Source organism: Phacochoerus africanus, chromosome 1 (assembly GCF_016906955.1).
Source record: "Phacochoerus africanus isolate WHEZ1 chromosome 1, ROS_Pafr_v1, whole genome shotgun sequence".
Lineage (NCBI taxonomy): Eukaryota > Metazoa > Chordata > Mammalia > Artiodactyla > Suidae > Phacochoerus > Phacochoerus africanus.
In genome coordinates this window covers 227,181,242-227,201,866 of record NC_062544.1, presented here as the reverse complement: position 1 = coordinate 227,201,866, position 20,625 = coordinate 227,181,242, and the positions used below count along the sequence as shown (strand labels likewise).

Genomic DNA, 20,625 nt, shown 5'->3' with positions numbered 1-20,625 from the left:
GGACCCAGCTGCAGCCAGACCCAGTCCCCTACCCCAGAACGGCCGGCTCTCTCTGAGGGTGTGAATAAAATTTACTGTACATTGCTATGAACTTGAGTCTTGATTGCAATCAAGACTGGAGGCAACCAGTGGGAGTGTTTCACTCAGGGAGACAGGCAGGGAATGGCCCATTAGAGTGCCCTATCAAGCTGTAACTTTCAAACTAAGGTGCTGTTGCTGACAAAAGAAATTCCCTTTGACCCAGAGCAGCTCCCATCCCGAATGGAACACTCCTGCCCAAAGAGACCACCTGCCTCCGTCCTTGCATCCTTGCACTGCAAGATCGCTGGCTCCGTCTGGGCACTGCAGCTGCACTTCCTAGCTGGGACAACCGTCAGCCAGATCCTGGGAACAACCCCGGGCCAGACTGCCTGCACCTCCAAATCTTTGTTGCGTGTGGGCAAGAATCAAGAGAAATAATGCAGAGGGACCTGACATTGCCAGGCTAAAAATTCAAATGACCAAAAACCAAATTTCCTAAAACAGGATATATTACAGATGCTTCCTGGTGATTTGAGATACAGCCTCCCAAGACCTCATACTCAATCCATTTGGTTCCAAACACATCTAAAAGGGTTCAATTCAACAATAAGTAGATGCTGGTTGCTGAAGTCAGTTCTAAGATAACCAGTTTGGGGGGGGGATTATTAAAACTACATGAACTGGATCTGCTTTTAGACTTTTAGATAAGTTCCCTTTAAAAGAGTAGGATTATTGCAGGCAATAAGGAAACAGAACTTCTGTTGAATTGTGTTGTCAGAAATCTTGGATGGATTTGAGAAGAAAAAAGTAAATTTAAAGACCCACGGACTTCATTCATTCTCTTGTGGAGGATGGATGGGTGGGAGAATAAGGCCACCTTTCTTACGCAAAAGAGCAATCTCTTCCTTTAAGGCCAAAATCCTTTGGGCCTGGACTTGGATCAATTCAGTGACCTTCTCTCTTGCCACAGTATCTGCTTTCCGAGGGCCCTGGAAGGCATTGCCCTGTTGAAAGAAAACACCTCCCTGCTTTAAGCATCATTTGGAAGATGGGAACTTCCCTGTCTTCATTTGTCTGCTAGGTGCGCCTGCCTTGCAGTCAATTTAAACAGTCCTTTCTCCTTATCTTCAGAAGCCTTCAGTTTCTCCACTAAAATCCTACCATTGGAAATGTGTCACTGTGAACCAATAGCCCTTAAAATGCAAATCCCCTTTAGAGGAAACTCATTAAGCTAGCCCTCAGTCATTCAGCAGCTGCAGGGCTAAAATTCACTGGAATTACCAAAGGCAAGATACCTCCTTTACCTAAACAGCCCATATCTTGTTTTCTAAAAAAGGCATCCTTATTTCCTCATCTGATTTCTTCCCCTGCCCAGCCGATTCCTGCCACACTTCGGATGTTCCTTTTAGGGAGGCCTCCTGCACCACACGGATTGGGTTAGGATCCCTGCTCTATGTTCTATCAAATCATACATCACACATCACTGCAGTTCTTAGACTGAACAATTTGAAATTAGGGATATTTGACCATTTTTTTTAACCTAAAAAGTAGCCATCTCCTGTGGTTCACCTTAAATGCTTGTTTGATATGTCCTTCTTGCCAGATCCTGTGCTTTAGAGACAGAGGCCAGTATGCCTGGATCTCACCACTTGACCCAGCACCTGCCCTAGAGCTTGTTACATGAGTAGATGCTCAAAAATATGAATGCACATTAAAGGAAGGGACAGGACACCTAGTGTCTGTGCTGTGCCAGGTGCTTTACACATGTGACCTCACGTAACCCTCACAACTCAGAGCAAGGTATGGTTATTCCAATTTTAAAGATACGGAAACAGAGGTTAATGAACTGCTCATAGTGCCCAAGAAACATATAGTAAAGCTAGTCCTCAAGGCTCACTGTAATGTAGCCAGTATCAACTCAGTGTCCTTGGAGACCCAGGTGGGCTAGAAATAGCCCAAGATCAAGGTTTGTTTGATATTGTCGTGAATGACTACCTTTATAGAATGTCCTGGTTCTGACGAAGGGTCTGAAGAAAAGGAAAGCGTACCTGCTGGTTCTGTAGCATATTCAACTGGGAGTCGAGTTGCTTCTTTTCCATACATAAATCATTCATCTGATGAAGCTTTTTGGTGTGTTCTTTGGTCTTCATCATCAATTCCCATCGCACTTGAGCAATCTTTTCCTACCAGAGCAGGAAGATGCAAAACAGGTTAAGTGAATGAGAGAGGAAATAAAAATGAATGTCCATATTTGATCAAAACCATCAGGCAAATGGAGTGACAGGCACATAGGAAAACATAATAAGCCAATAATAAAATCAGAAGCAACTGCATTGGGTCTGGTTCGATTAGAGAGAAGAAGAATGTAAGTAGGATGACAGTAGGTAAAAATAAGATAGACATAGATATCCCTCCATTGTGGAGGAAGGAAATTAGTGTGCAAACTGAGTGCTGTTATTCATTACCTACAAGGGAGCATCATCCTAAAGCAGGACACTGTCCTATATGACTCTTTCCCCAGTCTTGGCCCAGGACCCTCTACATGACCAGCCTGAATGGCCATACATCTGCCAGTGGCTTTCCTTTGTTTTCTTATTGCTCCGATGAATTATCTCCAGCACTCCCCAGACAGGGACCAGGCCCACTGATATGAACACTGAAGTAATTTGTTCCTTTACAGTAAAGTGGCAAATCTTGGAAAAGATCTTGAGACGATTTAGCACTAGGAACTTCTTCCCTATCTACTGCTAAGACAGAAAACTGAAGTAGTCATAATGATTTGGGGCCGTTTAACAGTCTAAGATCCTACTAGCTAAAGAGTATATAACCTGCTAGAAACTTTATTACTTAGAGATGTTTTCTAATTTGTGGTGGAAACAGCATGCAAAAGCTATATGGAATAATACAGAGCCATACTCTGGGATCCTCACAGTATAGTGTTTCATTTCTAACACCTTGGGAGTGTTCATACATTAATGTGGAAATCCCTCTGTCATGCTTCACGCTATTTTGCCATCATATTTACATGAATCCTGGGTCCCAGACCCCTCTGCCAGTGCTTTCATCCCAAGACAGACCAGTCCCTCCAACTAAGCGAACAGTAAGGAAGCTGAGACAGGCTTACAATCATGAGGGAACAAAGGAGGCTCATGGACACATCTCCAGCTATACAGATGCTTCTAGGGAGCTGCCTACAGCTCACCAGGCGTTCTTGCCTCCACCCAGACAGAAGCAAAGTAGGTCACCTGCCCTTTCATCCTTACCTCCCACATCTTCATTTCCTTGGCGTTCGACAGCTCCTTTCGCAGTTTTCTGATCTTCAGTTCTTCAAGTGTTGTATTCACAGAAAGTGTCTGAAGGGCTTCCAGGTTTATCACACGGCCAAACTTGCTGATCATGAGTTGACTGACTGTTTCTTCCATTTCTGAAAGAAGACAGTCACTGTTAGGTTGGACAACAGCTCCCACTGTGGTTAAATGAAAAGTACCAATATCGGAGTTCCCATTGTGGCTCAACAGTTAGTGAACCTGACTAGCATCCATGAGGATGTGGGTTTGATCCCTGGCCTTGCTCAGTGGGTTGGGGATCCAGCATTACTGTGAGCTATGGGGTAGGTCACAGACACAGCTCAGATCCCATCTTGCTGTGGCTGTGGGGTAGGCTGGTGGTTTAGGCTCTGATTGGGCCCCTAGCCTAGGAACCTCCATATGCCATGGGTGTGGCCCTTAAAAGACAAAAGCCAAAAAAAAAAAAAAAAAAGAATACCAATACCAGGAGTTCCCATTGTGAAGATGAGGGTTTGATCCCTGGCCTCACTCAGTGGGTTAGGATCTGGTGTTGCTGTGGTACACACTTGCAGCTGCAGCTCCAGCTCCAATTTGATGCATAGCCTGGGACCTTCCATATGCCACAGAGGAACATAAAGGAATAGCTTTTGCAAAAAGATGGTGAAAGATTTTCTGTTACCAGCTGAGTTTTCCTCTGTGATCTCTCGCCTACTACTTGCCTCTCTTAGAACGCACACTGCTATATTGTCTTTTCATCTCCTTCAAAATCCTGTGTAAAACAGACTCATATTTCCCAAATGGCTCACACACTCTGATCTCCTCCTCCTCAGACTATTCATTACCCCAAATGGATTATGAACTCTTCGGGGTGTTTTTTTTTAACTTTATTATTGATCTTTATGACATCAAGTGTTAAGAATAGAATAAGCACGTGACAGAAGTTTCCATCTTATTCCAAGTAAAAATATTAAAATCCTTGCAGGGGTTCACAAGGTCCTACCTGGCCCTCCCTGCCTGCCCCAATTATCTCTCCTCATTTACTCCAGACACCTTTTTGCTTCTCAAACATTCCAGGCTCACTCCAGCACACTGGTCTGGAATTTTCTGGAATTCCACCGTCTGGCATTCTCTTCCCCAAATAGCCACTTGGCTCTCTCCACACAGCCTGTTTTCTGAAAATGAGTTGTGAGACTGGTGAAAAACCCATTTGCAAAACATTCATTTCTGAAGGTGTAACCAAGGTCCTCGTCCTCTAACCAGGGAGAACCACGTCTCAGCAGGTTCCTCACGTTTCTAGGGAGTTCTTCCCAGGCCCCTTGCAGACTGCACCACTCTTTCCCAGTCCCTTTTTAATTTTTTCTTCTTAACAGTTATCTCCATTTAACATGAGATATATTTTACTGGTGAACACTGGACCTTTTGGATTAATTTCCATTTGTGAAGTCTGAGCTCCCCAAGAACATGTCATCTTGTAACAAGATTTTCTCTGTCCCCAGAGCCCCCTTAGTGAAGTCTGAAGGCCCTCAGGTATAACAAGATGATGCAATTCTGTAACAGTACAGAACTTTGTATTCAGGTATAACGGTTACGGCTGAATGATAATGGTATAACTGGCATGGCTATCGTCTTGCACAATCTAGGGAGGGCTATTCATTTCTATTCTATGTGGGTGGTACCCTCATGGATATGTGTAATGTGGTGGCCATGATAATCAGTGAGGCAAATGAAATGACGACTGGATTATGTGCACATGTATGGCCAGCCTACAGCTGCCTGCTTAGCCTCTCTCAGTAAGAAACTTGACTTCCCGGAGTTCCCATCTTGGCTCAGCAGTAACGAAACCGACTAGTATCCATGAAGATGAGGGTTTGATCCCGGCTTTGCTCCGTGGGTTAAGGATCTGGTGGTGCCGTGTGCTGTGGTGTAGGTCACAGACATGGCTCAGCTTGGATCCCGCATTTCTGTGGCTGTGGTGTATGCTGGCAGCTACAGCGCTGATTTAACCCCCTAGCCTGGGAACCTCCATATGCTGCAGATATGGCCCTAAAAAACAAACAAACAAAAAGAATCTTGACTTCCGCCAGCCAGCCCCACGTAAGTGGGTGCCCTCTCCGGTGGCATCTCATGTACTAGGACAGGTGCTCTGCTCCCTGCCCTTCCCTCTAATACTCTCCTCCTGACTCGATTAGGCCAGCTAGTGTTCGCTGGGGACATGAAGCTTCTGGAACACTCCTCATCCTCTGTCCCCATGGCTATAAGGTGTGCCCTCCTTGCCCACCCCCAGGTTCTAGACTCCCCTCTTCTTCCCCATTGGGTCTAGGGATGGAGGAAGGCAACAGTGAGTGACTCTGCTGTTTCTCATCATGGGTGAGTCTTTGTTCTCCAAGTTACTGGAAGGGAACCCACTCCTAGTTGTACCTTCAGAATTAGGAGATCAGTCTTTAACCAGACTCACAACTTGCTTTCAGAAAACAAACTAGAGGTGGGAAAAGGACTGAAAGTCACTGAATAAAACTTGCACCACATGGAACTATTCTTTTTTAATTTCAACTAACATTCCAAAAGTGTGAATACTTCATTTCATCTCCTTCACACATTTCCCCAGAGAGTTTACTCAAATGAAAACAAGTTTCTTTCCTCATTTTCTTACTAGTGTGTTCCTTGGTTTGAAGAATAATATTTCCAAATATAAACAATGTTCACAGGCTACGGAAGCCAAAGGAATGTAAAGTACGTGAGAAACACTGGAGCCTCAGGGCTTATACCTGAGAAAAGTCTGTGTTTCAAATAAGTGCTATTCAAAGAGAGTCCTAATATGTATTTTTTCTTTTTTTTTTTTTTTGGTCTTTTGTCCTTTTAGGGCTACACCAGTGGCATACAGAGGGTTTTTTTTTTTTTTTTGTCTCTAACATGTATTTTTTAACTTTATAATCCAGCTACCCCTGAGGCAGAATCCTCAGCACTCATTAGAAACTGGACTCTACGAATCCACACATCTTAGACCAACCATTATCTTTTCCCATTTTTTTCTTTCAAGCTTTCTTTTTTTTTTTTTTTTTGTCTTTTGTCTTTTGTTGTTGTTGTTGTTGTTGTTGTTGCTATTTCTTGGGCCGCTCCCGCGGCATATGGAGGTTCCCAGGCTAGGGGTCGAATCGGAGCTGTAGCCACCAGCCTACGCAAGAGCCACAGCAACGCGGGATCCGAGCTGCATCTGCAACCTATACCACAGCTCACAGCAACGCCGGATCGTTAACCCACTGAGCAAGGGCAGGGACCGAACCCGCAACCTCATAGTTCCTAGTCGGATTCGTTAACCACTGCACCACGACGGGAACTCCCCAAGCTTTCTTTTTAAAAATATTCTTTTTTGGAGTTTCTGCTGTGGCACAATGAGTTAAGAATCTGGCATTGCCACAGCTGTGGCATAAGTCACAGCTACAGCTTGGATTCGATCCCTGACCTCAGACCTTCCGTGAGCTGTGGGTGTGGCACCCCCAAGAAAATTCTTTTTAAATTGTGGTAAAATACACATAATAAAATACATCATTTTAATCTTTATTTATTTGCTTTTTAGGGAAAATTCTTTGGAACTGAGGTATATAGTATAAGATGTACGGTATAAAGACGAATACTTTCTGAATATTTGAAATATGAGACATGTGTAAGTGATGAAGTATTTCAACTTTTTTTTTTCCTTTTTTTTAGGGCTACACATACAGCATATGGAAGTTCTCAGGCTAGGGGCCGAATCAGAGCTACAGCTGCCAGCCTACAGCACAGCCACAGCAACATAGGATCCTACTATGTCACCTACACCACAGCTGATGGCAATGCTGGATCCCCAACCCACTGAGTGAAGCCAAGGATCGAACCCACCCCATGAATACTAGTCAGATTCATTTCCACTGTGCCACAACAGGAACTCTTCAATCTTTTTAAAGTGTACACTTCCGTGGTATTGTAGATGCTACAGTATTGGTAATATCATTGTTATTAAAGTCAGAATACCTCAGGCATCCCCATTGTGGCTCAGCAGAAACGAACCCAATTAGAATCCATGAGGACGCGGGTTTGATCCCTGGCCTCACTCAGTGGGTTGAGGATCTGGCATTGCCGTGAGCTGTGGTGTAGACCAGCAGCTGTAGCTCTGATTTGACTTCTAGCCTGGGAATTTCCATATGCTGCACCTGCAGCCCTAAAAAATAAATAAATATTAAAGGACTTCATCATTTACACATGTCTCATATTTCAAATACTCAAAAAAATTTGTCTTTACACCATACATCTTATACTATATACCTCAATTCCAGTGAATTAAGAAAGTAAATGCGAGGAACATTAATAGAGGAAACATTAGAAAAATAACTTTATGACTTAACCAGAGGAAAGGATTTCTTAAGACACACACATACACAATGCACAAACTATAAATAGATTAATAAAATCAACTACATTAAGATTTAAAATGCCTCTATCCCACAAACACACACTAAACAAAGTAAAAAGGGAAGATACATACTAGAAAAACTGTGGAATGCATTTAATGGACAAAGACAATATAGGAAAGAACCCTTTACACTGAATAATCAAAATAAACAGAAGTTTAAAAAAATGGACAAAGTGTATGACAGGCAAGTTTCACAAAAGGAAACAAAAAAAAATGGCAAACAAATGAATGTTCAACCTCAAGGAATCAGGAAAACACAAAAACCACAGTGAAATTCAATTTTAACATCCACCAGGTTGGCAGAAATATGCAAGTCTAAGAGTCTTAAGAGCTGATGAGGGAGTTCCCTTCATGGCTCAGTGGTTAATGAACCCAACTAAGATCCATGAGGACGTGGGTTCGATCCCTGGCCTCACTCAGTGGGTTGAGGATCTGGCATTGCCGTGAGCTGTGGTGTAGGTCACAGATGCAGCTTGGATCCCACGTTGCATTGCTGTGGCTGTAACATAGGTCAGCAGCCATAGCTCTGATTTGACCCTTAGTCTGGGAACCTCCATATGCCACAGGTGTGGCCCTACAAAGCAAAAAAACAACAAAAACAAAAAACAAGAGTTGATGACACTATGGGTCCTGGGCAATTTTCACACACTGCTGGGGGAAATAAAACAGTACAACCTCTCCTTGACAATACCCAGGAGAGGGGAAAATGCACATGCCCCTCTCACCCAGAGCCCCCAGTACTGGGGACCCACCTCTTCCCGCATGTGCACAAGAAGGTCCATTGTAACATAATCAAGAAAAAGTAGAACATCCTAAATGTCCATCAACAGGAGACTGACAATGGAATACTGTAGTAGCAGTTAAAATGATTATCTGTAGCAATGTGGATTACTCTCAAAAACAGGTTTAATAAAGTAAACTGCAAAAATTATGAATGATATTATACTACAGTTAAAAACATGCAAAGGCATTTCATATACCATGTATGGATGCTTCCATATACATGTACGTACCTGGTGGGTTGACCCTGGGGAAGGAGATGACAGAATAGTATTAGAAAGAGAGGGGGTTTCAATAGTATCTTCAATGCTTTATTTCTTAAACTTGGTAGTGGCTACATGGGTTATTTCTATCTTATTCTGTATTTTGTTACACATAAAACCTTTTAAAAATTCTAAGTTGTTTCTATGACAAAAGATTTATCCTTTTGAAATAGGAAAGTGGGAATTCCCCTTGTGGTTCAGCAGGTTACAAACCAGACTAGTATCCATGAGGATAAAAATTCAATCCCTGGCCTCACTCAGTGGATTAAGGATCCGGCATTTCCCTAAGATGCAGTGCAGGTCACAGTCAGACACAGCTTGGATTCCGGTGTGGCTGTGGCTGTGGTGTAGACCAGCAGCTGCAGCTTCGATTCGACTGCTGGCCTGGGAATTTACATATGCAGTAGGCACAGCCCTAAAAACTAAGTAACTAACTAAATAATAGGAGGGTAACCTTTTGATAGAATCAGGAGAGATAGCAAATAAGAAGATAAGAAGGTATTCTTTCCTCTCAGTAGTTCTGAGTCTGTGATGTCTTACTGTTTTCAGAGTTGGAGATGGGCACATGGCAGTTACCTCACTAATCAGTACATATTACCAGATAATCCACAGGCTTAGTTACTCACTCTGTATAGTCTTTGCCATCTCTCTCTTTTCTCGGATGAGCTGTTTACGCCTCTCCCGGTATTCTTTGTTAAGTTTTTGCTGCTTGGAATTTTCCTCCTGCAGCTGTACGATCCGTTCTTGCAGTCGCCCCAAGGAGTGGTTAGAAAACACCAAAGTTCCAGAAAGATCACTGGGTATTTCTCCATATACCACATGCTCTATCTACAAGAGCAAAACCAAATCAAAATCAAAATAGACAGAGCAAACTAAATGCAAGGTCACAGAAAGCAGAAGAGAAGCCCTTCTTTCTTCATCCCTTGTTTAGGTCTCGGCCTTTGGGCTTCTAACTCCCACCACTGAGCCAGGTGAAAGGAGGAAGCTGTTTTCAAAGAGAAGCCATGTTATGTCCCTCTGGGGACAGCAGATCTTCCCACCTGGACCACGCCTGATATCTACTGCATAAGGAAGCAATGGGCATTTCAGCATTGGCATATTAGGCAAATTGCTAAAGATAGCTAATCCGGTTTGAGTCAGGTTATATGAAATATATGTAAGGGTGAGCCTAGGATTTTCTTTGAAAATATAGCTTTCTCTCTTTACCTGACAAACTACAGTACGATGGGCCTTCCCTGATTTGTGTCCTGCATTTTAATATAAGTTGCAAGTGGGACATAGAAACGAATAAAGAGAAGGGAAAAAGGAGAAAGAGTATTTTCCTTTTATCTTAATCTCCCTTCATATATTAAGTGAAGATCATTTTTACGTCATTAGGTCACTATTTAAAGATGGTATAAGACGTTCCCGGTTAGCAAACCTGACTAGCATCCATGAGGACATGGGTTCGATCCCTGGCCTTGCTTAGTGGGTTAAGGATCCAGCATTGCCGTGAGCTGTGGTGTAGGTTGCAGACGTGGCTTGGATCCCGCAATGCTGTGGCTGTGGTGCAGGCCCTCGGCTACAGCTCCAATTAGATCCCTAGGCCTAGGCCTGGGAACCTCCATATGTCGCTGGTGTAGCCCTAAAAAGACAAAATGACAAAAAAAAAAAAAGGTGTGAAAAGTGACATGTGTCCAAGGGCCAAGGTTTCAACCTCCGAGCCATTTCTTTAAGTTATAGCCACCTCATTTCTTTAAACTTGAAATGAGTCAACTTTCACAGTGATAATGGGCCATGGGGAAATGTTTTGATGTTAACCTCCCCCACAGCCCCTGCCTTTTCTTTGACCACACCTGTGGCATGTGGGAATTCCCAGGCCAGGGATCAAATCCACATCACAGGAGTGACCAGGGCCACTGCAGTGACAATGCTGGATCCTTACCCACTAGGCCACCAGGAAACTCCAATATTACCCATTTATAACAATCTCAGCCCGGGGTAAGAAAGGTTGGGGTGTCATTCTACAGGCAGATTTCTCAGCCAAGGACTGCACTTCCCCCCCCTACTAGTGGCCCAGGGATCTTTCTCTGGAAGAGCCTGGGTGTGGTGGCTCTTCTGCTCAGACAAGGTGGGGCCACTTCTCACCTGGTGGAGCTTGAGTGGAATCACAACCAGCAGTTCATTCAGCTGCTGCTGTTTCTCCCGTTGATAAGCCTCCAGGGCCTCCTCTGCTGCATTCAGATTAGTTGCCACAATTTTTACCTGTGGAAAGCCCCATGTGTGAGATGTTGACACGATTCAATGAATATGTACCCATGGTAGTAAATGATGCCACTTTGGGAGGAAGCTAATGCATGAGCAGGATCTGCTTTGTTGGGGTATAATTCAATGGATGACCCCAGTCTGCAGCCCAGGAACGTATATAATTCTCTTCCTTCTAAGTCACAATCTACACTACTTTTTCAGTTGTTCCTGTGACCCTAGAGTTGTAGAGGTTTTGTGAATGAGAGCTCAGAAGACACATCCCCCTCTCCCTTTAAGTTTCTGCATCTCTCAGCCTGTAACATCTTTGTCAGGATGGTTCAAATCTCATTTGGTCATAATGATCTCAATAAATTAGAAAAGAAAGCCCTTTAAAGTGATGAAAGTACTAACTGAAGTATCTCTTTGTCTTTTTTTTTTTTTTTTTTAAGGCTGCACCCACAGCACATGGAAGTTTCCAGACTAGGGGTCAAATCAGAGCTGCAGCTGTCAGCCTATGCCACAGCCACAGCAACACAGGATGCTTAACCCACAGAATGGGGCCAGGGACTAAACTTGCATCCTCATGGATACTAGTCAGGGGTTTGTTACCAAAACTGCTGAGCCACGATGGATACCCCTAACTGAAGTATTTCTAAAGTACACGCTTCATCTCCTAAAAAAGTTGGAAGTTACCCAGTTCATTCCCTTTTCTCAAGAGGAAAAGCAATCTATCAAAAATATTCCTGAATATGAGTAAAGTCAAGTCAAGTCATGTTGCTCAGGGAAAGAGTACCGAAGAGGGAAATGAGCAGATAAGACTGAAAATCAATCAATCAATACAATTGTACCAGAAGTTAGCTTAGCGGTCTCCCACATAAGGTGCACACTTCCCAGAGTGTCAAAGTGATCTACTGGGGTATGGAAAGAAAATGGAGTTTAGGAGTTCCCGTCGTGGCTCGGTGGTTAACCAACCTAACTAGCATCCATGAGGATGTAGGTTCAATCCCTGGTGTTAAGAATCCGGCATTGCTGTGATCTGTGGTGTAGTTCAAAGATGCAGCCGCAACTCAGATCCCGTGTTGCTGTGGCTGTGGTGTAGGCCAGAGGCTACAGCTCCAATTGGACCCCTAGCCTGGGAACCTCCATATGTCGTGGGTGCGACCCTAAAAAAAAGATGATAAATAAATAAATGAAAATAGAGTTTCTATCTCTGTTTACTTTTATCTTATTTTTAGTTTCTGTTTTTGCAAATGTTTCATAATATTCAAAATATATTAGTAGAGTAGTTCATGAGTATAACATAAATAAATAAACATTTATTGCAGAAATATGTGCGCCACAATTTTGTTTTACTTATGGAAGTATGTAATCAAAAAAGTTTGGGGGCAGTGATTTAGATAAAGAATGTTTCAATCATCAAAAGCGCAACTGCACCCCCACCAAGACTGTGCTTTAAGGAAAAAAAAAAAGCTGGATGTAATATTTGAAGTGTTCCTTTTCTTAGGATAAATCCTAACTCATGCTGTTGCTATGAAATAGGAATATTACAGCTGGGAAGAGGTGTACATGTGTGGAGAGAATAAACAGATCTGAAAAAGGTAGAACAACATACTTTTTTGGACAATGCATCATATTCCTTTTTGAGGTTATCAATAACTTTCTTTTCTTCAACTAAGGCCTCTTCAATGTCCAGCCTTTTCTCCCGGAGTTGAAGGGCCAATTCAAAGAGACCAATATCACAATCTGAAAAGATAGAAATAAAAAAATAAAATTAAAAAAGCAGTCTTAGCCAACAACCCAATTGAAAAATGGGCAAAGGACCTGAATAGACATTTCTCCAAGGAAGATATACAGATGGCCAACAAACATTTGAAACAATGCTCAACATAACTGATAATTAGAGAAATGCAAATCAAAACTACCATGAGTGGAGTTCCCGTCGTGGCGCAGTGGTTAACGAATCCAACTAGGAACCATGAGGTTGCGGGTTCAGTCCCTGCCCTTGCTCAGTGGGTTAACGATCCGGCGTTGCCGGCGTTTCCCTGAGCTGTGGTGTAGATCGCAGACGCGGCTCGGATCCCGCATTGCTGTGGCTCTCGCGTAGGCTGGTGGCTACAGCTCCAATTCGACCCCTAGCCTGGGAACCTCCATATGCCACGGGAGTGGCCCAAGAAATAGCAAAAAAAGACAAAAAAAAACAAAAAAAACTACCATGAGATACCACCTCATACCAGTCAGAATGGCTGTCAGAATGGCCATCATTAATAAGTCCACAAATAACGAATGCTGGAGGGGGTGTGGAGAAAAGGGAACCCTGCCGCACTGTTGGTGGGAATGTAAATTGGTACAACCACCATGGAGAATAGTATGGAGGTATCTTAGAAAACTATGCATAGAACTACCATATGACCCAGCAATCCCACTCTTAGGCATATATCCAGACAAAACTTTCCTTAAAAAAGACACATGCACCTGCATGTTCATATTCACAATAGCCAAGACATAGAATCAACCCAAATGTCCACTGATAGATGATTGGATTAGGAAGATGTGGTATATATACACAATGGAATACTACTCAGCCATAACAAAGAATAAAATAATGCCATTTTCAGCAACATGGATGGAACTAGAGACTCTCATCCTGAGTGAAGTTAAGTCAGAAAGAGAAAGACAAATACCATATGGTATCACTTGTATCTGGAATATAATATACAGCACAAAGGACTTTCCACACAAAAGAAAATCACGGACTTGGAGAATAGACTTGTGGTTGCCAAGGGGGAAGGGGAGGGAGTGGGAGGGACTGGGGGCTTGGGATAAATAGATGTAGAATGTTGCCTTCAGGATGGATTAGCAATGGAATCCTGCTGTGTAGCACTGGGAACTCTGTCTAGTCATTTATGATGGAACATGTAATGTGAGAAAAAAGAATGTATACATGTAAGTGTAACTGGGTCACCATGCTGTTCAGTAGAGATGTGTGTGTGTGTGTGTGTGTGTGTGTGTGTGTATGATAAAAAAAAAAAGCAGCCCTGTTTGTTAGGGATGTAGTAATATACTAAGTGTGGACTTTGGGGCTTTGGAATTATTAATGCCCATTTGTGGATCTACCCTAGCAAGGTTTCACTACACTTATTAGAGCCCAGGTAGAAATTATTCCAGGTAGGAATTCCTAATGGTATTCATAATCACGATAGTAGTTACGACACCAGTATTGATGTTCTGAGCAGTACTCTGAGCAGGGCGTGGTGTTAGGCCCATTATGTACATTATCTCCTTCGAGGCTCACAGCCCTTGTGAGGTAGAGACCATTGTTTCCATTTTACAGGTGAATCTAAGTGCAACTGATTCGTGTCAGAATGGGACTCAAGCACAGTATCTCTATGTTAATTTCCACTATGTCACACTAACAGCTGCATTTATCCACTGAATAACTGATAAAAGAATGTGAAAATATAACAGCAGATTACAATGGAATTTAGGAACCTTAGTGCCAGCCTGGTTCTACCACTAAACTAGCTGTGATCCTTTGTTCAAACCATGTAACCCTGCGATAAAAATAACAAGTTGCATTATGAGATTTTTTTAAATCTCTCTTCTAGCTCATAAATATGATTTTAAAGAGACTCTTGTTTTCAAAATCAAAACAAGATTTAAACTTTATTTGAAATGAAACATTAAAATTTGATTCATAATTTGTATGACATATCTAGGGAAACAATTTCAGATCAAGAAGAATTTTTCCTACTAAATCACTCATCAATGGAGACAGTAAGAATATTGGTCTGGACTGTCAGAATATTCCGGACTGTTTCATCAGTAAAACAGTGACTAGAAATTGCCAAGCATCTCTAGGAAACTGGTAAAAAAATGCCCTACAAACTAAGCATGAAATATGAAAACCAAATGGTTTGGCAAAAAGACAATTTTATTAAAAAAAATATATATAATACACATAGACCACATATACATATATATATATAATTCTTATATTTCTCTAAAAAATTTGCTGCATAATTTATAACTCTGAATAAACTACAGATTGCCTGCTGATTATTTAATCTGTTACTCAGGAATAACTGCCTCAAACAGGAAATAAATCATCCAGATAGCCCCAAAAAGTATTCATTAGACTATACTTCATACATATCAAATCATCCTTCCCCTAACTTTTATTACAACACCATTGAGAAAACAAAAATGGCCTTTTTGGTCTCATCAATCCATATTCTCACTTTCCAGGGAACATGGTTTTATCCAACTTACTTGTGGGGCAGATGGAATCATCAAAAACATCATCTTCAGATCCAGACTCCTCCTCATCACTCTCCAAGCTGGATTCCTCTTCACTTGATTCATCACTTTCCTCATCTTCTTCTAAGGAGAGAGGGAAACATTTTTAATAAGCAGAGAAGGTCCTATGTTAAGCTAAATCCCAGATTTGAAAAATAAATCATGTTTCAATGAGTTAATCATGAGGGAAACAATAAAGCAGGAAATTACTCAATACTTTGAGAAGGACTTAAAATGGTCAGGGACGCAGAGACCACATCTCAAATGCCTGCAGAAGGTTGTGCAATTAATAATTCATTGAGTCAGAGAAGGTTGAGACTAAGCTGTCAGGCTGCTTATGTTGCGACCCACCTGCCCACACACTTGGTTATGTAGTCTACAATTCCTAAATCACAGTGCTCTGAAAACCGAGAAGATTTGCATAACGTCTCTGAACTGAAATAATGCTATTTATCATATTTATTTTACCTACATAGTGTGAATATTCATATCTTGCTGTGGAACTATTTAAGCTGTTTCATTTGTTTGATTAATCCTGATGGAATGTTAGTTGACAAAGACTCTCCTTTGACCAAATTTGAGTCTTCTCACTCCTCTGACTAGTCCTTGACCTTGAGCTCTGTCCAGGGCCCATTTAGTCCAGTTTTAGGAAGAATCCTGCTGAGCCAGTTTAGTAAAATTCCCCACCCTAGATACCTGATCAAATTCCTTATTCCCCACCCTCAATAGCTTATCCCTCTGGCCTGCTGTCAGCAAAAATCTTTTCAGGTCAATTTAGCAAAGAATTACCCTACTGCTTAGTAATTTTCTATCAACTAACTCCCATTTTGTTCCTTGGCTATAAATCTCCACTTGTCATGTTGTAGTCAGAGTTAAACTGATTTCTCTCCCCTACCACAAAACCCCATTTTATTGCTCCCCAGAATAAAGTCTGCTTTATCATTTTTTAACAAGGGTCATGAATAATTTTTCTCTTTAACAATGACACACAGGTGTTCTGTGGCACAGTGGGTTAAGGATCCAATATTGTCACTGCTGCAGCTGGGTCGCTGTTATGGTGCAGATTTCATCCCTGGCCTGGGAACTTCCACATGCTTGTGGAGCAGAAAAAAAAAAACAAAAACAAAAAAAACAATGACACATGCGTTATCTTTTATAAAACGTAAATTAAAAAAAATTTTTTTCGGCTACACCCATGGCATGCAGAGGTTCTGAGGCCAGGGATCAAAAGCATAACACAGCAGCAACCCAAGCCGCTGCAGTAACAATGCTGGATCCCCACTGAGCCACAGAGAACTCCTAAACATTTTTGAATATTAAAATATGTTTTCTCCCAAGAGTTTTGGGTAAGGAATTGTAGATCTCCCCTACTCAACTCTGTGCATTTTCTATTACAACACCTTAATCCAATCTAGGAACTAGATTACCAATTGCAAATTTCTATTATGGACTATCAAATTAGAGATAAGAAGTGGACCTCATACTCTCTAGAAGATTTCTTAAATTTAAGATGTGTCTCAAAATGAAGTGATCTGTATCACCTTAGGCAATAAATCATCAAAGTTAAAAATTAAGCCTTAAAGTTCTTACATAGACTTCTGCTTTCAGGAAGATGTAGTAGATCTGCTTTTTCCTATCCCTCCCACTGAACACCCCTGGTCATCATATGTAAAGCAAACACAAGAAGACTGAGAAGTGGAAAGAAGAAACAGACCCTCTGTGCACCTGAGACCCTGAGAAACAAAACTGTGGTAGGTTCCTTGGGGCTTCTTTTTGTGCCATCTGTCTCAGAGGGGGAGCAGACTATGTCAGCAACCTGAAACACCAGCAGGTGCAGACAGAGAAAGGGCCGGCTAGAACCTGCGCTCTCTCACCAAAAAATCAGAAAAGAGGCAGCCTAGCAAGGCAGAACACTTGGGGAAAAAAACAAACAAAACAGGAAAAAAACCTCTGGTCCCATTCACACCCACATCAGCAAAGGCCAAGTGGGAGACTAGACATCCACCCTGGCCTCACTGCAGTGAGGCACCCATGTTCCCACTAGGATGGTGTCAGAAAAGGCCAAGTAAGGAACCAGGACATTTACTCCTGTTGATCGTGAACCAGTCCTGTGTGCTCTCCACCAAGATGTCTGTGGAGAGCACACAGGTAGCCTGGCCTTCCACTCTCAGATGGCAGTAACAAGGCTCTCTTCCTCCTTGCTGCAGACCTGGTGTCAGAAGATCACTGGTGGACAGTCAGAAATTTAATTGTTGCCCAGAGGGGCCCAGGCCTTTCCCAATTGTCAGTAGAAACTCTGTGGGGAGCTAGAACACCACTTTTTACAGATAGAAATTCCCAAAGAATCTATCAAAGATTCCTAGAACTAATAAGTGAGGTTATAAAATATAAGATAAACATCTAAAAAGCAAATTGTATCTTCTCTATAGAACTAGTATGAATATGCGGACACCAGAATTAAAAATAAAATACCTTTTAGAGACACATGCACCCGCATGTTCATTGCAGCACTATTCACAATAGCCAAGACATGGAAACAACCCAAATGTCCATCAACAGATGATTGGATTCGGAAGAGGTGGTATATATACACAATGGAATACTACTCAGCCATAAAAAAGAATGACATAATGCCATTTGCAGCAACATGGATGGAGCTAGAGAATCTCATACTGAGTGAAATGAGCCAGAAAGACAAAGACAAATACCATATGATATCACTTAGAACTGGAATCTAATATCCAGCACAAATGAACATCTCCTCAGAAAAGAAAATCATGGACTTGGAGAAGAGACTTGTGGCTGCCTGATGGGAGGGGGAGGGAGTGGGAGGGATCGGGAGCTTGGGCTTATCAGACAAAACTTAGAATAGATTTACAAGGAGATCCTGCTGAATAGCATTGAGAACTATGTCTAGATACTCATGTTGCAACAGAAGAAAGGGTGGGGGAAAAATGTAATTGTAATGTATACATGTAAGGATAATCTGACCCCCTTGCTATACAGTGGGAAAATAAAAATAAAAAAAAAGAAAAAAAAAAGAAAATACCTTTTAGAAGCACTCACAAAAAAAAAAAAAAAAGGAAATATTTGGTGTAAATCTAACAAAACACGAACATGACATGTATATTGAAAACTACACAATGCTATTGACAAATCAAAGCTTTAAATAAATACATACTGTGTTTATGCTTGGAAGACTTAGCATAGTAAAGATGCTAATTCTCCCCAGATTGATACAGAGGCTTAAACACACTGCTATCAAAATTCCAACAGGATCATTTGGAGATAGAAAAAATTCTAAAATATGGGATATAAAGGAACTAGAATAGATAGAAGAATTTTAAAAAAAGAATAAAGTGGGAGGAATGAGTCTTCCCAATTTCAGAACTCAATAGCTCCTATCATCGAGACAGTAGTATTGGTGGAGAGATAGGCACAAAGATAAATACAGCAGAGGAGAAAACCCAGAAATAGATCCATACAGATAGGCCCAAGTGATTTTTGACAAAGATCAAAAACAATTCAATAGAAGAAAGATAGTCTTTTCAACAAATGGTGCTATGACAATTTTTTTTTAATTTAGAATGATTTTATTTTTAAGCATTATATGTACATTTCTAAGGATGCATATGATTTATGCATCTACTGGGAATTTCTTTTCTACATAAGTATGGAGAAAAACAGCAATTCAGGAGACATGGTTACAAAGAATGAACACAGTTTTCATACTCACTTAACATTCCTAGGAGAAAAAAAATTTTTTGACTTAAGTCCCACACCTTATACAAAATTTAACTCCAAATGGATCATGGACTTAAACGTAAAATGTAAAACTATAAAACTTTTAGGAAAAAAAAAAAGGAGAAAATCTTTGGGACCTAGGGCTAGGCAAAGAATTCTTAGACTTGACAAGAAAACAAGATCCAAAAAAAGGAAAAACTGACAATTTGGACTTTGACAAAATTCAAAACTATTGCTCTGAAAGTGATTCTGTTAAGGAAATGAAAGAACAAGCTGCAGAACCAGGAGAAAATATCTGCCAATCACATACCAGACAAAGGACTAGTATGTATAACATGTAAAGAACTCTCAAAACTCAATAGTACAGAAGTAAACAATCCTATTGAAATGTGGGCAAAAAAGCTTGAAAAGACAATTTACCAAAGATATACAAGTGGCAAATAAACAGATGAAAAGATATGCTTGTTAAATGAAACTACCTTATGCTATCTCCTACCAGACTTTCTCTCTTTCTTGCCCTCTCTCTCTCTCTCCAGAGACCTAAAGGTTATATCCTCTCCTCTTTAACTCCAGAGTGCCTCTACATTGTTTATGATGGAGTGAAAAACAGGTATGTAATATGTCCCTTGGTTACTTTTCTACTTCATGCTAATGAGAGAAAACAGGATCATATATAAGAAAGAAATACAAACCAGCATTTCCTTCAACCTCCTTTTTCTTCACCCTCTTAATCCTCTTCTTTAGTACCTTCATGAGGAAGTTAGCAAATTTGTTGTTTTCTCCAAGGGCTGCTTGGAAACCAGCATAGAGTGCTTTTTCTTGGTCCTGGAGTTTGGCGACTTCATTCTTCTTCTCTTCCATCTCTTTAAGTGTTTCATTTATTTTCCACTAAATGAACAACAATAATAACAAATAATAAATAAAATATTACTAACAGAAACAGACTCACAGCAATAGAGAAGAGACTTTTGGTTGCCAAGGGGGAGAGGAGAGGGAGTGGGATGGATGGGGAGTTTGGGGGGGATGGGGAGTTCTAAACTATTACATTTAGAATGGATAAGCAATGAGTTCCTACTCTTTAGCATGGGGACCTATATCCAGTCTTCTGGGATAGAACATGATGGAAGATGTTGCTGTTGTTTATGTGAGAGAGTGTTTGGCCTATGTTTTCCTCTAGGAGTTTGATAGTGTCTGGTCTTATATCTAGGTCTTTAATCCATTTGGAGTTTATTTTTGTGTATGGTGTTAGGGAGTGTTCTAATTTCATTCTTTTCCATATGGCTGTCCAGTTTTCCCAGCACCACTTATTGAACAAGCTGTCCTTTCTCCATTGTATAGTCTTGCTTCCTTTGTCATAGATTAGTTGGCTGTAAGTGCATGGGTTTAATTCTGGGCTTTCTATCCTGTTCCACTGATCTATATGTCTGTCTTTGTGCCAGTACCATGCAGTTTTGAAGACTGTTGCTTTGTAGTATAGTCTGAAGTCCAGGAGCCTGATTCCTCCAGCTCCATTTTTCTTTTTCAGGATGTCTTTGGCTATTCTGGGCCTTTTGTACTTCCA

The 20,625-nt window shown here is 41.3% G+C and overlaps 1 protein-coding gene across 2 annotated transcripts in view; it reads right to left on the bottom strand.

Moving 5' to 3' along the window:
- Positions 1-219: 219 nt before the first annotated feature.
- The window catches only part of CFAP44 (cilia and flagella associated protein 44), a 140,786-nt gene continuing 120,380 nt past the window's right edge, over positions 220-20,625 (bottom strand). Inside the window, exons 23-30 of one of the 2 annotated variants that reach the window (XM_047792342.1) lie at positions 19,757-19,952; positions 15,294-15,404; positions 12,637-12,767; positions 10,926-11,042; positions 9,425-9,626; positions 3,285-3,445; positions 2,070-2,204; positions 220-1,025 (exon numbers count right to left, since the gene is read on the bottom strand). In XM_047792342.1, coding sequence (XP_047648298.1) covers positions 852-1,025; positions 2,070-2,204; positions 3,285-3,445; positions 9,425-9,626; positions 10,926-11,042; positions 12,637-12,767; positions 15,294-15,404; positions 19,757-19,952 — 1,227 coding nt within the window. In that variant the 3' untranslated portion in view covers positions 220-851. The remainder of the gene's footprint in view (positions 1,026-2,069; positions 2,205-3,284; positions 3,446-9,424; positions 9,627-10,925; positions 11,043-12,636; positions 12,768-15,293; positions 15,405-19,756; positions 19,953-20,625) is intronic. The other variant, XM_047792333.1, reaches the window with a different exon arrangement.